At 41.7% G+C, this 18,599-nt stretch overlaps 1 protein-coding gene across 4 annotated transcripts; it reads right to left on the bottom strand.

Annotated features, from left to right (window-relative positions):
• Positions 1 to 1,000: 1,000 nt before the first annotated feature.
• Positions 1,001 to 18,125, bottom strand: LOC310679312 (specifically androgen-regulated gene protein). Of its 4 annotated transcripts, none has more exons than XM_083444431.1 (4): positions 18,060 to 18,125; positions 6,663 to 6,819; positions 3,938 to 4,112; positions 1,001 to 3,270 (listed from the first exon to the last, which is right to left on the bottom strand). In XM_083444431.1, exons 2-4 carry the CDS (start codon positions 6,774 to 6,776, stop codon positions 1,856 to 1,858), a joined length of 1,704 nt encoding a protein of 567 aa, XP_083300557.1. In that variant the 5' UTR covers positions 6,777 to 6,819; positions 18,060 to 18,125; the 3' UTR covers positions 1,001 to 1,855. The 4 variants fall into 4 exon arrangements, with proteins under 4 accessions (XP_083300557.1, XP_083300555.1, XP_083300556.1 ...); XM_083444429.1 differs by lacking the exon at positions 18,060 to 18,125 and adding an exon at positions 17,954 to 18,059; XM_083444430.1 differs by lacking the exon at positions 18,060 to 18,125 and adding an exon at positions 17,749 to 17,891.
• Positions 18,126 to 18,599: the final 474 nt, after the last annotated feature.

The following is an 18,599-nucleotide window of genomic DNA, read 5'->3' as shown; positions in this document are numbered from 1 at the left end:
AGGAGGATTGAGCTTGTGCCGTAGAACCCCCTACCGCCCACCTAGAAACCTGAATTGCTCACTAGTGGGTGGTAAGGACCAGGTTGACAACCCCTGATCTAGAACAACAACATACCAACAAAATGAATGGGTTAGGTGTTTTGTGTGCACCTAGTAATATCTGGAGAGTTTCTAATAATTAAAAAAGAATTGTGTTACAATGTTTAGCGTTGAACTAAGATACAGTACATTTTCATTTTCTCTCTAATTTCTTATGGTATTCAACTCCTGAGATGGGAAAGCGTGAGAGAGGGAAAGAAAATGTAAACAGAATTGTTGCACAAGAGCACTTGGATTTTACAAAAGAACACTTTTTTAATCATAGTGGATGATCGGCTCCCAAGCTCTTTCGATGTGTTCCCCACCACCACATAAATACTACAGTTCAGCTAGTTCAAAGCCAAAAATCCATCCTTCCCTTATAGATTGGAGACCTGCCGAGCTGCCAAATACAGTGGTACCTTGGTTTACGAACTTAATCTGTTCCGGAAGTCCGTTCTTAAACCAAAACCATTCTTAAACCAAGGCGCGCTTTCCCTAATGAGGCCTCCCACCACCAGTGCCCTTCCACCATTCAGATTCCGTTCTTAGACTGAGGTAAAGTTTGCAAACCAGGACACAACTTCCGGTTTTGGGGAGTTCATAAACCGAATAGTTCGTAAACAGGGCTGTTCTTAAACTGAGGTACCACTGTACGCTGGGGTTCCTCAACAGATGAGTTGGTGGGAAAGGGTCACTTGCTCTAATACTGTGGTGCTAAATACAGTAGGTTTAACTTCAGCTCATTATTATTAAAGAACCTGTAATGTTTGAGCCACAAACCTTTCCAGAGGTAGCAGTGATTTTATGCAACTATGCTTACTTTCAAGGTTATGGTTAAATTTTGTGTTTCCCACAGACCAGTTCTCCCTACTCCACTTTACTATTTTAACATGTTTTACTAACCAAATAAAATCCAAAGTTTCCTCCATATAAAATAGTTTATTTTTCAATTTTTAATGCAATTTTCCTTCTAGAATACTGCATGATTTTCAATGAGCATACAATTGTAATTTGTTCACATAAGCAGGTACAACAAACTACCATCAACCAGATCAATTCTAGTTCTAGTATTCATTTGCTTTTAATCAAATTCTAGCCAGCCATTTTGAAGACATGTTGGAGGTGAATTGGCAAGTACTTCTTATCATTCATGAACTTGACACTTAAGATTCATATCCGATGCATTCTTGCCAGTTTATTAAATATCTAGCGCATGCGTCATCTCAGTGGATATAAACAGGCCTCCTGATTCCACCAGCTACACTGTGTGCAGCAGATTATCAGGCCCAGAGTTTTAAAAAGGAACCAAAAAACATTATTGCAACTCAATCTTAACTAAAGATTTCTAGCCATATGGCTGTCGTCATGTTACAAGACCTATGAGTTCATAGTTTGGCATAGTAATTACAATTTAGATCTTTGAGAGTTCCCCCTTCCAGTTGACCACATACTTATTACATAGTCATACATTCATACATACATACATACATACATAATCATACTTTTATACACTATATACAACACCCTAATATCCTATAAAGGTGGTGGCAGATGTAAATGGCAGAATTAATCCTCCTCTACAGAAGTGCTAGTTCTCGTGCAGACAGCTGAAGCCAGTGCTGGTTAATCCATCAAGAATGTCTACAGACTAGACAAAACCTTCATCCTATGCTGCAATTCCTCCCATTTTAGCTGAAGAAGCGGAGGGAGCAAGCAAGTATACTCATTATCCACAACTGAACACACAGTTTTTGTACTAATCAAATGATTTGGCTTACTCCTTCAATAGACCAAGTTTTTTCAAAGCCTCCTTTCTATGCTCCTCTGTGGCCCCCTTAGGGGTGATCTTTACACTGACACATGGTGGCCTGGGCAGCTTAGAGGGGGGCTGAAGTGGGTAAGATCGCCGTTTGTCGCTTTTTTCCAACTCAGCATTATGCATTTTGTTTTCCTTCAGATCAACAAAGTCTTTCCCCGTGCCAAGGGAAGCTGGGCGTGGCCGGCTACTGCGAAGAAAGTTTGGAGTGATCTTGTCAAAAAATGACATTTTGCCATGTGAACCACTGTTCTTAATATTCTGGTCCTCGCTCCCAGAAGAGATGCAACTGCTCAAACCGACACCTGAACGCTCCAGTGTTTTGGATTTGACATTGACTTGTTTGACAGCTGCAAGGTTGATATCTATTGGGTAGATTTCTTTCCCACCAACCTGGTTGTGCTGTTCATCAGATTTCTTATCAGAGGTGACATTATCCATATTTACATTCTCCCTGCTGCTTGTCCTGGGAGTTTCTCTTGGAATTGAGTAAGGTGTGGTTTTGATCACATGATCATCGGGATCTTTTTCTTGATCTAGTGGGAGACCCAGTTTCTTAAGAGCTTCTCTCCTGGCTCTCCCCTGTTCATTTTGGATTGAATGAACTTTTTCCATGGAAAAATCACCAGTTGCAGCTCTGGGCCTGCCGTTTGATGGAGCCAGAACCTTTATCTTGTGACTGGGATCCACATTGAGTGACACAGCATTACCTTTGCTGGTTTTAAGGATAATATTGGGAGGCAGTTTCCTGGGTTTGGGGGCAGTGGGAGGACCTTGCTTGAAGTTGGGATCTAGGGCAGGTTCTTCCAGTGTAGGTTTTTGATAATTTTCTTGAGCAACAGTAATTTGTTCAGAAATCTTCTTGCTACTTTTAGGAGAGAGAGGTTTCAGAATGGCTTCTTTCCCAATTGCTACCCCCATCTTATCTAGTGAAAGTTCCGTCTGGGTAGCTGCAGCCCCATATCCCTCCACTACATCAACATTCCTCTTATTTTCATAGTGAGGTGTCCCACTTGGCTCTTGCCCACTTCTAGGATGACTCCTCCGCTGGTCCTGGAAAGGTTCAGGGGGTGGGATGACTATAGACTCCAAGTTAGATGGCCTTAACTGGGAGCTCATTTTAGGCTTGTCATTTGGTATGTCCACTGGCTCGTGCTTAGGAGACCCCCATGAAGTCTGGCATTTCAGAGAATCAGCAACATTAGACCCTGTTGCTTCAGCAAGGGAAACCTTGGGAGCACTTTTTACACTGATGTTCCTTGGAAAGATATGGTGACCTGGATTTGGGGTGACAACAGGAACAGAGCCAGAAAGACATTTTTTGCTCTTTGGTTCAATTTTGTTGCGCTTTCCTAGATTTTCATGATCCAGCTCTACAATATTGGGGGTGGGGATAGAAAGAAACAAAAGAAGGAGAAGTTAGTATTGTTCTTACAATCTTACTATCACAAAACCTCAACAAAGAGAAAGAGGAGAAGAGCAAACCCAAGTCCTTAAATTATTTGCCTTACCACAAAAGGATGAATTAAAAACAAAATACTAACTGTATCAAAGTGATATTTTAACAAATCCCACACATGGTATTTATTAGATTAAAAGCTCAAGGAGTAACAGAGAATATGTCTGTCTGTCTGTCTGTTTGTTTGTTTCTATGGTGGGGATGTGTGCTTGTAACCAAACTGGAACTGGATTTAGAGATTAGGAAATGTCTTTGCTTTTTCCACAGCATAAGTGCATTGCCTTGAACCATAATACTTTAAGTTACCAACCTAAAGCGATAACTCAAGCTCATTATGGCTACTTTTAGTTGTTCAAAGGAGCTAAAATGAATGTGTGCTTTTTAGCATCCAAGCTACTAGATCTACCCCTAAATTTTGTGCTCTTAATAGAACATGCATGTGAAACACTTTTTCCACACGGAATGCTACAGTTCTGAAACTAGTTCTGTGCTTTGTTTCCTCACCACCACGTAGACTGAGCCAGGAATGATGCTTCAGCTGAAACATTCCTGTTAAAGAATCACAAGAGAACTCAGCTTACCTTTAGGAACATCTCTCATAGGCCACGTCCGTGGATGCTTAGAAGACTCAGCTGTCTCTGCCTCATCAGTAGAAACTCCGCTGTCTCCTTCAGTATCCAGAGAATCTAGTGTTTCTTCAAGGAACATAAGACATTCTTTCTCCGCCACTGATAGATAGTCATAGCCACTGTCACTCTTCAAGACAAAAAAAACCAAAAAAAACCCTGAGCAACATGAACAAGGAGACATAAAAGCTCAAAAAGAATTATCCTCATCTCAAATTTATTACCTTCCATAAAGACTTAATTACTGCAGTGAATTTGCAAGAATTTGGTCTGTCAGTAAGCCTACAAAAGAGCACTACCTAATCTTTATAACCAAGGTCAACACCACCATTATTGTTCTCCCTTTTTTGTTCTCCCACTGAGACCACATAACACCGGTCTTGAAAGACCCACATTGGTTCCCAGTATGTTTCTAGGCACAATTGAAAGTGTTGGTGCTGACCTTTAAAACCCTAAATGGCCTCAGTCCAGTATACCTGAAGGAGCGTCCCCACTCCCATCGTTCAGCCCGGACACTGAGATCCAGCGCTGAGGGCCATCTGGCAGTTCCCTCAGTGCGATAAGTGAGGTTACAAGGAACCAGGCAGAGGGTCTTCTCGGTAGTGGCACCCGCCCTGTGGAACACCCACCCACCAGACGTCAAAGGAAAAAACAACTACAAGACTTTTAGGAGACATCTGAAGGCAGCCCTGTTTAAGGTAAAGGTAAAGGGAACCCTGACCATTAGGTCCAGTCGCGGACGACTCTGGGGTTGCGGCGCTCATCTCGCTTTACTGGCCGAGGGAGCCAGCGTACAGCTTCCGGGTCATGTGGCCAGCATGACTAAGCCGCTTCTGGCAAACCAGAGCAGCGCACGGAAACGCCGTTTACCTTCCCACCACAGTGGTACCTATTTATCTACTTGCACTTTGACGTGCTTTCGAACTGCTAGGTGGGCAGGAGCAGGGACTGAACAACGGGAGCTCACCCCATCGCGGGGATTCGAACCACCAACCTTCTGATCAAAATAGACCATGAATTTTCTGCAACCACCACTCCCATTCTCAAAGACTTCAGACAGAAAGACTGAATGTGGCCACAAGATATTTGGGTCAATGGTCCAATGGCCAAAATGAATACATAAATTGCATCTGCAAGATTCCAAGATTCACAGGATTTGTCTGCTTTCAGTAATTTTCAAGCATAGATATTACAAGTTGAGTTCCAATTGTCAATTATTTAATGTCAATGTCCCAGCTGATATACCCAAATGGTAATAAGATAAAAATCTGACGTAGGAAGAGTTGGATTCCCTTGCTTTTTCTAGGATGAGGCCATGTGGGAGTTTTTGCAAGGTACAGGTTTATTACGATGACAAGGTAGAGGCCCCACAATAATTGAACTACCCTGCTCATCGTTATTAATTAAATGCACAAGTTCACTTCTAGTGTGCAACAGAAGGAATGGAAGTTCAATTCAGAACTGTAATTTGCATAGCTGTCAACTTTTCCCTTTTCTTGCAAGGAATCCTATTCGGAATAAGGGAATTTCCCTTTTAAAAAAAAAGGAAATGTTGACAGCTATGGTAATTTGTGGTTAGTAAATCTCTACAAATTACAGTTAGCAAATATCTAGTAAGCTTCAAGTCAGACAGGAAATAGTTTACCTGGTCTCATCACTCACTGGACAGAAATCCACTCCACCCCACAGGTTACAGAATGACAGTGCTAAACTTGGAGTGAAGCTGTGTTAAACTTTAGTGAAACATATCACAGAAGTTTGCATTTACACAAACTTGGCTAAGGCTCACCACAGTGCACTCTCCATCACCATCTCTTCAATATGGCATTATTATTATTCTTCAATGGACTAGGCATTGGGAAACTGCAACTACAGCAGCTCCAAAACATTTCTAGTGGAAGTACCGCCATTCAGTTGTCATTCGAATTTTAATATTCTCAGCAGCTTGACTGAGGGAAACTCCTTCACATAGGTGCTTGGAGAAGCCTCACATCCTAAGGGCAAGTTCATACATTCATGACCATCTCTCAAATATGTAATTTAACACCAAGGGCTCATCCACACAGTGTTTTCTAGGTACATGTTCATGCTTGCAAGCTCTGTGTCTGAGCACTTTAATTTCCGCCCCCCCTCCCGTTGCTTTCTCAAGGAAAACCTGCTATTTATGCTGCATTGAAACAAGTGGCAATTTGGGTTTTCTGTGGATTTCCGTTTGCTTCAATTCAGCGGTAAAGAACAGGTTTTCACAGAGAAAGTGCTGGGGGAAATAGAAAAGGACTCGGTCACTGAGCATGAAAGCACAGACCCCTGCCTAGAAACAGCACACAAGGAAGTGACCTAAGTGACAATCAAGTCAAACACTTGCCTCAAAAATTAGTTGCCCCAAACAATATGCTTATCCCTGTGTATCCCATCAGCCTAATTCACCGTATCAGAGATTATGGTAGTTGTACTGCAACTACAGGTTCCCCATCCCTACAATACAAAGCCCTAGCTTGCACGTAATTCTGATTTTTTAAAATTTTTAGTTTAAAACTTTAGCCCAAGGTTAAGATGGTGCTTTATCTTTTATATTTCTTAAATGTTTTAGCAGTTGGATATTTTATTTAGGGCTATAGACCTGTCTGAACATTCTGAAATTATGTGGAACAGAAAAATAAATTGAATTAAATTAATATACCTTTCCGGACAAGCTGGAGTCGTTGCTGATCATACTGTCACAACTGCCTGCACTGTGAACAGTTGCTCTGGGTTCTGGGTCAGCTGTCCTTATCCACAAATCCTTTTTAGGCATATCACTAGTCAGGCAAGGGAGCAGCAAGTATGACTGAGGAACTCTGGAGAGGAAACATAAGAAGAAGCCATAAACATATATCACAACTTCAGAACATACTCAAAAAACAGATTACTGCTGCAGAAATCCTGCCGGTTGCTGCATATGAATATCATTTTTCAAGGATTTCAACTCATTTATACTTTGCTGCTTTTACACACATGGCAACTTACAACAAGATATAAAGTAATGCCCAAATTCACAAGCCTTGGGATCCAATAAAGTCAGTACACTTGACTTAGTAGTACTTTCCCTTCACCAGGATACATTGCTATAATCAATCAATTCTTGGAAGCAGTGTCCTCAGGGCCACCAACAAACAGGTAGAAGGGGTAGGAGTTTGTGGGTGGCCAACCCCCCCCACCCCAGCTTTCATCCTTTTTTAGTAGCATAAGTATGTCAATCAGACATTTATGAAGAAAATTAGAGCAGAATATGTGACTCAGCAGGCAGCACTGTTGCTAAGGACACTTCATCACTGTTGCTAAGCAACTGGAGGAAGAAATATTGATGCCCAAGCCTGACACTCAAGAGGGGCCCCTCCTAGAGTAGCAGGAAAAATCAGAAGCTAAGAAGAAGAGGATACTGGGGTGTGTTTGTTAAAGCACTTTCCTCATGCCCACATTATTTCATTCATTTCGTGTGCTGCCTTTATAGAATAAAACAAAATGGGCTTGGTTCAGTATATGTTACTTAGAAGTAACTCCCTTGAAATAAATGAGGCTTCCTTCCTACTGAGGAAAAATATATGTGATATTGCAGTTGTTACCCTGCTCTGCTTTTCCACACCCCACAATCACTACTGGTCTGCTTGTCGTCGCTGGGCTGTTCTTTATTAATATACAGTAATAATCTTTGCCTTGGCTTTTGACATCTGAGGTGTGTTTTTAAGACCTACCCTATCGCTGTGACAGTGATCTATGTTAACTTTTAAATTGTTGTAACCTGTTCTGGGACCTGTTGCTGAAGGGCAGCCAATCAAAATAAACAATACTAATACAAAAATACAAAAAGAATCAGCAAATAAAGCAAACAAACAAAATTAAACACCTTACAACTGCAGCGAGTTAAAATTCCTATACACTGTACTTTTAACATAATAGTTTTTTAAAAAAATCAAGGCAAAATGTTTTGCGCACAACTGATAAAAGTTGCAGCCATTTTAAACCCACTTCTGTCTATGCATAGCTCTCACTCACACACCCTACCTTTCAGGAATAAATAAAAATTATTATTTATTACTAGCAACCTTGTGCCCAGCATTGCTTGGGAATTCTAAGGATTGGTTCACATCAGTGTTTAATGTGTATTTGCAGCTCATTTTGTCTCTAATTATTATTATTTTTGCATTATCTATATGATGCCTCCTTATCCAAATGGCAGCCCACACCTTTTCCCACTAAATTTGAATTTTCCTAATCAATGGATAATCCAGTAAAGAAGAAAATACAAGTTAAAATAGTATGTGACCAGACTGTGGATCCAATGAAGTGCATTGTGTGGGCAGGTTGTTTTACATGACTGGTGACATTTCACTGGGTGCTGCCTGCCACACTTCCTACTTCCATTTTGTTTCCATCTGCCCAAAGAAAAGCTGCTGAAGGCACATTCACATTTTAACAGTATTTTTTAAAAAAAACCCCAGTTATTTTGGCCAGAAGTGCTTTTGCTTGAAACAGCTGTATTAAAAATAAAAATAAAACTTGTCCTTTCAGGTACAAGAGGTGGGAAAGGAAATAAAGGCAAGGAAGTGACCGTCTTTCATGCCACTGTCTCCAAATCCTTGCTTGACTTGGAGCCACACACATTACTGAAGGGGCGGCGGCGGCATTCACTGTTTTGTGCACATCTGGTACATCAGAAAACCTGTATACAAAAAATTAAAACGTGCACATGTACAGGTAACAAATATCTGTGCAAATATCCACAACAGACTTCAGGTTTCCTGGACTGGAGCAACACATACATTTAAAAAATAGTGCCTTTTGTACAAATTTGGCACACTGGAAAACCTGTATTTCAGAAATTTATGAAGTGCGTGCATGGGTAAGTAAATACCTGCATACATGCCCACAATGGACCTCAGGTTTCCAGAACCTATGATGAGTTAGGAAGTACTAACTGAGAGGAAGGAACACCAACACAATATTGTGAATACATCCAATCAAACACCACCTACTAGTGCAGACAGAAAATAGTAAGAGGTTTTGAAAGCACTCGTGTGGATGACAACAAACAAGCATGCACATGCAGAAGTTGGCCCATGTCCACATTAACCCCTAAAGTGATCACCAATATAAAACTAGCATATCAGAAAGGTTTTGAAATCAGTGGTTAAAAAATCAGTTCAGTCCACCATCTTGATTCAAAATGCTATCTAAATGTACTTGAACACAGACGAAAACCTGCTCTTTGATCTCAGGAATCATTACGCAAAATGTGGTTACAATATCTTAAGGAGGTGTCCAAATACACAGTGAACAAACATTTTTCCAAACTACATAGTAAGTATTTTTAAGTCATGTCACATATTTCACAAAAAGTGACTCACAATGTTAAAAAACTAGCAGGTAAACAAAGTATAAAAACAAGACTAGCTGGAACTAAACAAGAGTCATACTGCAAGAATAGCTATTAAAAGCAATTTGCTCTTTCGTAAGGTTTTTCTTATAGCACTTCTTGCACATCCATTGCTGTCACAAATCCCAACATCATTTGGAAATGCCATGTTGACAAAATCAGTTTCTCTTTCTGCTTTTTAGCAGATTTTTATACATTGCTGTTTCAGTTCAGAATTGGATCAATCCCTAGCCTTTTTAATGGGTTCTCTTTCTTTATGTAATAAGAAGAGGGGGGGGCGGAGAGACTAGCAAGTCCTGCCCCTTCCAGCACATCCCCCTCCTGTTCTCTGCTGGTTAAGGCTTGCTGCACGTTCTCAAACCCCAACAAGCACTGCAGAAATGGCCCATGCCCACATATATATCTGGCTATAGAGATGGAATCTTACTCTGGATTGTTGAAGACCCTGCTGAAGTCCCCACAGTAGCTACCTCTGAAATGAGTTCTCATCTTGGAGTTTAAGACCACTTCCTCCTGTACACAATTTCTAGCTTGTGTGCCTTAAATGGCAGAAGAGACCATTTCGAGTTACCTCTCTCAGTCAAGAGAGAAGGCATTAGCCGAGACCAGTGCTTCACCAAACTGTAGACATTTTGCTTGCCAGACAGAATAAACTCCTCCTATCTTCATCCATCACCGCATGCTGTTCTAGGTGTTCTCCCAATGCCACGCCCCCACCCCATCCCCAGGCTGACTGGGTTGGGGGTGCGAGTGGAGGGAGGAGAGGAAGAAATCCCTGTTGCACCAGTGCATCTCATTGCTCCCACTAGCGCAGCTATTTCGTTGAATCTATCCCTATGACCGGATGTAATCCTTGTAATGAAAGAAAGGCTCTATGTTTCTCCAAGCCTATAGAAGTTCAGCCTCAGGACAACAGAAGACCTGCATGCATGAAATGCACTACATTAAAGCACCAGCTTTCTTTGCACAGGAGCACATTCCTTCGGAATGACAAGGAGAGCAAAGGATGACATTTCACAATATCATATCCCTTTATTATTACTACTAATGCTGACTCTGCCTATGAACCAGCAAGGCTGCAAAGTCACAGATTAACTTTAAATAATGCAAGGTTGTCACAGGCTCTATGGGCAACCTGCCTATTTACTTAGGGCAGAGGCCAGGGTGTGCATTTCCCTACCTGGCACATACCTCACATTCCTTATGTGAAGGAGAATGCCTTAAAGGGACAGGCCACACACATATGGTAGGACAGGGGTCTTTTAGAAAAGGCCAGTCCAGACAGCCCCTTCCCACGTTCCCGCTTTAAAGCTATAGTGCACAATGAGTGGTGTGGGATGAGTTGGAGGAAATCTAAGCAAGTGTCTTTCACCCCTACTAGGGATGGAGAAATCTGCCAGTTTAAGATTTGCATTTTTCCAGTGTTAAGTTCAGTCCATCATATTTTCACACCTGACTGTGATATTTTTAAAAAATAAAAATCTTAGAAGTATTCATTAGCGTTTTATTCCACATTTTGCCCAATGTGCACACTTTTGTAAGCAATTTTACCTAACGGAATGTATTTTTGTATGTTATTTTCACTATTGTGAGCGTTTTCATGTACATTTCCCCATAATATATGCAAAATTCTGAATCTTTTGAAAGAAAGTTGACTTTTGGTTCACATTTTGTTTTGGTGAAATATAAATTAGGTACAATTATGGAACTGTAGAGTTGGAAGGGACCCCAAGGATCATCTAGTCCAACCCCCTGCAATGCAGGAACATGCAGCTTGTCCCATATGGGGATCAAAGCTGAAACCTTGATGTAATCAGCATCACACTCTAACCAACTAGATTCACATTTAAGCGTACACTGAAATGACTTTCTTCCCCATCCCTCATCCCTACACACATATACGAGAGGTCACTGAAAGAGGCCAGCTGCTCTGGTGCCACTGATATAAAATTAACAGCAACAACATATGTCTGATTCCTTACCCACCTGTCACCATAAGGTTCCAGGGAGGATTACAGCAATTTAAAAATACAATATTAAAAACAATTAAAAACAAATTATAGTCACAATAATAGGGTGGATCCTAATAATATATATCTCATATATATCTCAGGTCACGTACCAGAGGCCAAGGTACAATGGAGACTACACAAGGAATGTGTCAGATACACCTCTGTGGGAAGGGAATTCTAAAACTTTGTGGTGGCACCAAAAGTGCCCTCTCCCAGGCCACCACGCACAAATTTCTGAGGGTGGTGGAACTACCAATGTGAGGCCCAGATGAAAACTGCAGCTGTTTTAAAACAGAGGTTGATACATAGGGGACTAGGTAAAGGTAAAGGTACCCCTCCCGTACGGGCCAGTCTTGCCAGACTCTAGGGTTGTGCGCTCATCTCACTCTAAAGGCCGGGAGCCAGCGCTGTCCGCAGACACTTCCGAGTCACGTGGCCAGCGTGACAAGCTGCATCTGGTGAGCCAGCGCAGCACACGGAACGCCATTTACCTTCCCGCTGGTAAGCGGTCCCTATTTATCTACTTGCACCCAAGGGTGCTTTCAAACTGCTAGGTTGGCAGGCGCTGGGACCGAACGACGGGAGCGCACCCCGCCGCGGGGATCCGAACCGCCGACCTTTCGATCGGCAAGTCCTAGGTGCTGAGGCTTTAACCCACAGTGCCACCCGCATCCCCTTACATAGGGGACTAGTGGGAGATTAAGCTGACTGCAGTGTGTGGAATTAAGGGCATGTCCGGAAATTCTACACCGGTTACAAAAGGCAGTATTGACTACACCCCAGCTAAGCTTCAAAATCGCATTAAAGCTTCAAAATCATATTAAAGGGCAACTGAGGGGGTAGGGGTATGATAGACAGGTGGCATTTACAAATCAGAACATTCATCGGTTCATGTGAAATTTGTGCAAAGTTTGCCTCAAGGTGATACAACATCCGCTGTTTATTGAGCCTTCATTCCAATTTGTTTGCGCAGTTCATAAAACTTCACTTTGAGTTATTGTTGTCCCACACTTCCGAGTGCACGTCCTCATCTTTTTAAATGGCCTTTTTCTTTTATGGTGTGTATAAACACTTCCTTATATACTGCTTTTCCTCCAGGGAGCTTGAGTATGTGGTTTGGCTATACTTTATCCTCACAACAACCCTGTGACGGTAGCCTGTGATAAGATCACCCACCAAGTGTGCTTCATAGCTAAGTGAATGCCTTTCCAGTCCTAGTCATTTAGCTTAACTTATACTAACAAAGACCTGATTGGACAGGAAATAATACAACCATAGAAATACAATGGCTATATTCACATCAACCTCAATACAGCCTCATGGTATCATCCTCTATGTCACATACTGTCTTATTTTTCCCACAGTCTTGAGACTCGAATTCACCACGTGCTGGTATGCTCCCTCTTCTCATATATTGTCTCCTCCTTCACAGTTTGCTGCGACAGAGCCAACTGTGATTATACCTAATCAAAATTGCTTCAAAGCTATGATTTACAAACCTTCACCAAACACATTTAAAGCCTTTTAATCCTAGTTTGGTCCTAATGCAAATCCTACAGAAAAGGAGAAGCACACCTCTGGTTAACCTTGAAGCGCTCTGCCCCATATTGTTTTATGTCAAACAGCCCTGGCCACAGCCCTCATGTTCCACAGCTTCCCCCTCAAAAAGTTTAGAGTTACATACTAAGGCAACTCTACACACTGAAGCCATTCATGTTTCACCCTGATGCTTGACTCGCACCCAATCCCCTCTGCCTTCTGTCCTTCCAAAATAAATAGACATAAGCCCTAGTCCATAGATACTGAGTCTCTTTGTGTGTGAACCTCCAGGCTGATCCGCAAGGTCAGATTTGAATCTTCAAGCTACAGATCCAAGCCATGATCCAACAGCCAAGCTATGTGAGAGGCACCCTACATCTTCTGTTGAAGCAGCTACTGGACTTGCCTAAGACTATGCAACAAAATCAGTGGCAGAAGCCAAGAGTGTCACCCATCTTTTCCCACCACTCCCTCCCCATGCTTCATTCAGTACATGAAGCCATTCTGCCTTGTGAGGATGTGGTCACAAGCTTTCTAACCAGAAAGACATGTTTCCAGCTCCACCCCTCTGCCTGTCACATTCTGTAAAGTCATCCAGCAAGAGATGGGAAGACTACTCCCTCTTAACATGGATAACTAGTATTTAAAGCTCTGCAGCACTGAAAAGCTTCTTTTCAAAATGTAGGCATGTCAGTTCCATTCGTAAGAAGGCGCTAGAGCATCACAGGGTGTGTTCATTCAAATTGCAAAAATCAGCGTGATCAAGGGTGCTATCACGTCAGCGAATCATCTTATATAATAAAAAGGAAACTCTCAAAGATTGCGGTGCACGTGTGCCAATCATAATATTTACAGTTTTCACATGGGAGACTGAATGCCTTCCATTATTCCTCAGCCTTGGCCATGCCCTTGATGCCACATACATAAGCAACGATCTAGAAGGCAGCAGTCCCTGCCTCACTTCCCATCTCATCTTCCTTAGGTTAGGAAGGACCTTTAGGAACTCTGCTTGGGGGAAATAAGCTATCTTGTGTTGTACAAAATCCAGCAACAGGGTTCATTCACATCACGGCACTGTACACAGAGATTAAATCAAGACAAAATCCCACGGCCTCCTATCAAAGACAGCAATTTCTCCACTCGAGTTGCCGTATTTTTCTGTGTATAAGACTAGATTTCCCCCCCTTTAAAATGTGACTCAGCAGGCAGCACTGTTGCTAAAATAATGTCAAAAATTAGGGGGCATCTTATACATGGATACATCTGCCCCCCCATCTGAGTCCCCCAAAATAGGGGGTGTCTTATACATGGGGGAATCTTATAGATGGAAAAATACGGTACTCTTGTGTTCCAGTACACAGTATTTGTGATGAAGTTGGATAAGAGAGTGACTAACAGGTATTTAGCAACACCACCATCATCAGTGCAGAATGTTCAGTATGGACAAAAGGAAAGTTGCTCAGACACAGATACACATACATCTTACCTTTGCTTTAACAGGATGAACACTGTTGTTTTGTGAAACAGTTTTTCTTAGCCATCAATTATACCATTTACTTTCAAGTGTATAAGGAGGCAACCATGACAAGAGAGTTACAGGGCTGGCCCAATACATTTTAGCACCTGAGTGAACTACAAAATGGCGGCACCACCACGCCTTCCCCCAGGGAAGAATGGGTGAGTGAAAGTCTACATCAGGAACAAGGGGGGAAATAAACATCTACATCTGGATCTGCTGCCCCTGTGGATCCTGTCGCCTAAGACAATTGCCTCACCTTGCCTCCTGAGTGGGCCAGTCCTGCAGAGTTATTTCATTAGGAGGATGCCTCGTAGTAAGAAAATGTAAGGGGGGGGGGGGAGAGAGAGACTCTCATCACATTGGATCAACAATGATCACAAAAGAAGATGTGTAAAAAGCAGTCTTCTGACTTCTGTTACTAAGAGGAACAAACATGCGTCCAATATGATATTAAAGGGTTTGGTGCACTGAATAAGCAGCCAAGAAAATGACAACCTAACTTGCCAAAGACTGTATATTACTACTTAAAATTTTGATCCCTAGCATCACAATTAAGCAGCTGAACCTGGAAGGACAGTTGAGTAATCCAGAGCCTAGATATTCAAAAGGCTTTAGAAGCTAACAAAGGTGTAGTTAAAGCTCTAAAATCTGAGATATTAAATATTAACTCACAACCTGAAGCCACAGTTCACTGATAGCGATTATGAACATAGGACACAGCAGTAAAATATTTTCTTGCTGCATTGCCACTTATTCTTAAGGAAATGAAACCAGGGTGTGCCCAATACCTGATATTGTTATGAGTTTGAGGGAGAGGAAATAGGCTGTAGGTGAGATCCTTGTAACCCCTTGTAACCCCTTGATCCAGCAAGTGTTAAAAGATAAGCCAGGCCAGCTAGATGACGTGATAGCCTGGGTGATGGGCCATTAAGGGGAAAACAAAGGAAAGGGGCAATTGAGTTTAGAGTTGAGTTGCAGTGATGTGGGCCAGATTTCAAGCAGCAAGCTGGGAGAAGAGAGAGAGAGAGCGCGCAATGTTTGATGTCTGTTTGAATCCAAGGCTGTGGATATGGGAGAAACAAGATCCTTTTGGGTGTTGATGCTATGATAGGCTCAGGTTGTATACATGTGCAAATAAACCATATATCATAAAGGCACCACAGTCTCCGCTATGCCTCATTCCCAAAAGGAAACATAACCCCTGGGTAAGCACCTAGAATCCCTGTAATCTTGCCCCACTCGGAGATTAGGGTGGTGTGAAACAATATCAACAGCGCATATCATATATGAGCCAACTGAAGGAGGCAGGCATTTTCGATTCTTTACCTTCAGCTACAGTGGAGTCCCTGTAGGCTCTGGGCCCACAAAACATATGTTTACCATCATGTAGTGAAACGGGTACCAACACTGTGGAGGGAGCAGAGGGAATGGGCAACAGCCAGCTCTCAGAAGGGAAGCAATGAGTGAGGCAGCTGTACCCACTACCACCTCAATTTAAAGGGGGTAGGAATATGGATTTGAATCCAAATTGCTTTTTGCAAACTGAGAAGACAAGCCCCATTGGAGTTCCCAATGAGGAACTACCTGCTGGATCCGATCCTAGCTGGACTCCCTGTCAGCATCTATCCCTTCAAGTTCTCAATTGTGCCTTTGTAGCTGCAGCTGTATCTATCCCGCACTGACATCACCTATGACATGGTTTGTGGGGAAGGTCCTCACTGGCCAAACTGGGACTCTCGTGGGCCAAATTATGTCACGGAGCAGACGTTCCCCACTGCTATTTTATATCATAGGTATTAGAAACAAACAGCCCTCGGTACATGTAGTACTGCTGATTACTTTTTAGACAGAGGCAAAATACTTGGGTCTACAAGATCAGATGGTCTCCTCTATAACTAGTTGCTTTTTAAACTATAAGAAGATTAAGTACTAGGTCCTACAATCTGGAAGGTAAAGTCGTTCCACCAAGGGGCATTATAATTATGGTTTATTGTCACAAGTGACGTTAAACGCCAGCTCAGGTCCTTCATTTGATGCTTAGCTGCAAGTGGATTTTAATAGTGTAAAATGAAAGTCTCATCCAAATCCCTCCTCCTTTCTACAATCTTTCTACAACCAACCTATTTATTATATGTGCACTGTTACATTTTGTTTAATGTATATTTTAATTAATGTTATTGTGTATTTTAAGTATAGTAGTAAGCTGCTTAGATTTTGGCATATAAGTGGATACAACAATCAATCAATCAGTCAGATGAAGCAGTGCACATTGTTGGAATTTAGCATGCATCGGGACAAATACCAAGAGTCAATTACTATCTCTTTTCCCTGTTAGATCATTTCATGGTCCCCTCAAGTAGAGGTTACTTTAATTTCTTTTATAGTATTTTCTTGGGGGGTATAGGCTTGCTCCAGTTTTTAATCTAGCACACAGAGCTTAGCTGACCGACTGATACATTGCCCAAGAATACCCTGCAAATGAAACTCAGTGACTCCACTGAAGAAATTAGATTTTGTTTTTAAATAAGCTTTGGTGACATGTATTCTTATGTATTAAAAACCAACAGAATTAAAGAGAGTTGCCAGTTCACTAAAAAAAAAAAAAAATGCTACTTTGAATGCATCTGCATGGACTAATGCTATTCTGCATCCCATTGGCCAAACCACATCAGAATAAGAGACAGAACGTGTCAAACATACATGCACAAGCACCTTGACCCTGGAGACCCATCCACTTCTACCTACACAAAAGACTCTTTAATCATTACCCTTACAGTACCAGAGCTGCACAATCCTAGTTTTCCAGTTTCATATTACAAGCAGGCATAGTTCTGCATGTTTACCTACATTTAACTGATAAGGAGCACATTTCCACCCCCATCTCATGTTAAAAACAATTTCCATCCAAGTCTCTGAAGATTTATTAAAATAATTTAAATGATTGCAAAACTTAAAGTAAGCTTATTTTCCCATAAGTGTGATAATATATATATATATATAGAGAGAGAGAGTATAATGTATAAAATATATAATATATAATATATATAATATATTATAGAGAGAGCGCATTTATGCTTGGTTGCATCTTCCAGATTTTTTGAAAGGAAGCTGCTTTTCTTACTATATATTTTCATTGTTAATAAGCCTGAACAGAAGCCATGAAAGAGACAAACATTTGTCATTCACAGATTTACAGATTAAAAGTCATTTTAAAAGCAACTAAGCTACCAACAGAATTCCCCCTAAAATCTATCAGGAAAGTTTTGCAACATGCATGGATTACCTTCACTAGGAAACTCGAGACTTTCCATAATCCTTCACGAGCCCAAAGATTTCAGTAGGAACAACGGCAAGAAAGATAGCACGAAACAGGGGAAGCGTATAAGCAAGACTGGACAAGCCAGCTATCTGGTCGGCTATTTGTATCTAAATCCAGGAACACTCCTTTTCCGCCTAAGCAAACATAGTTTAGTTAGAGTTTAACTCACCTTTACTAGGAAATAAAAACAATTCCAGCTACTCTGCTATGAAATGACACGACCAAACAGGCTATACCACCTTCTCTGTTCTCTTCTTGACCTCCTACTGACTTACCTAGACAGGTAAATTCCTCCTCTGTCTTCCTCACTCCACCCTTCTTCTGACTCTCAACCAATCATGCATCCTCCTTCAAACTCCTCATTCCAGCTGTTACCAAAAGGAGGGGAAGGCGGGATTACAGAGCTCTCGGCCAACCACTTTTTCTAAACTTTGGCAGCCAGGAATGAAGCAAAACAGGTAAATGTTTATTTTTAATCTGCATTTTCTGAAGATGAATCGTTTTGCAGCTAAAATGTCACAGGTTATATTTCCCATTCAGGGGGAACTGTAGGATATGAGTTTTCTCTTCCTCTGAAAAAGGGGGGTGGCAAAAAAAAAAAATCAGAAGCCCACGCATGGCGTGGGATGCATTGCTTCATTCTTTGAAGCCCCTTGGCTTTCCCGTCTTTGTTAAGGCTGTATTCCTACTGCTTTTCTTCCCCTACCAATTGCTCAAAAATGCAGGCAGAGGACAGTCAATAACTCTGGAGAATGGAGTTGTAGACGTGGGTCACCTTCCATCAGCTATCTGGCTTAGATCCAGCAGTGTGTGTT

This window comes from Podarcis tiliguerta, assembly GCF_965153285.1.
Source record: "Podarcis tiliguerta genome assembly, chromosome: 6".
NCBI lineage: Eukaryota > Metazoa > Chordata > Lepidosauria > Squamata > Lacertidae > Podarcis > Podarcis tiliguerta.
This window is presented reverse-complemented; position numbering and strand designations above follow the sequence as displayed.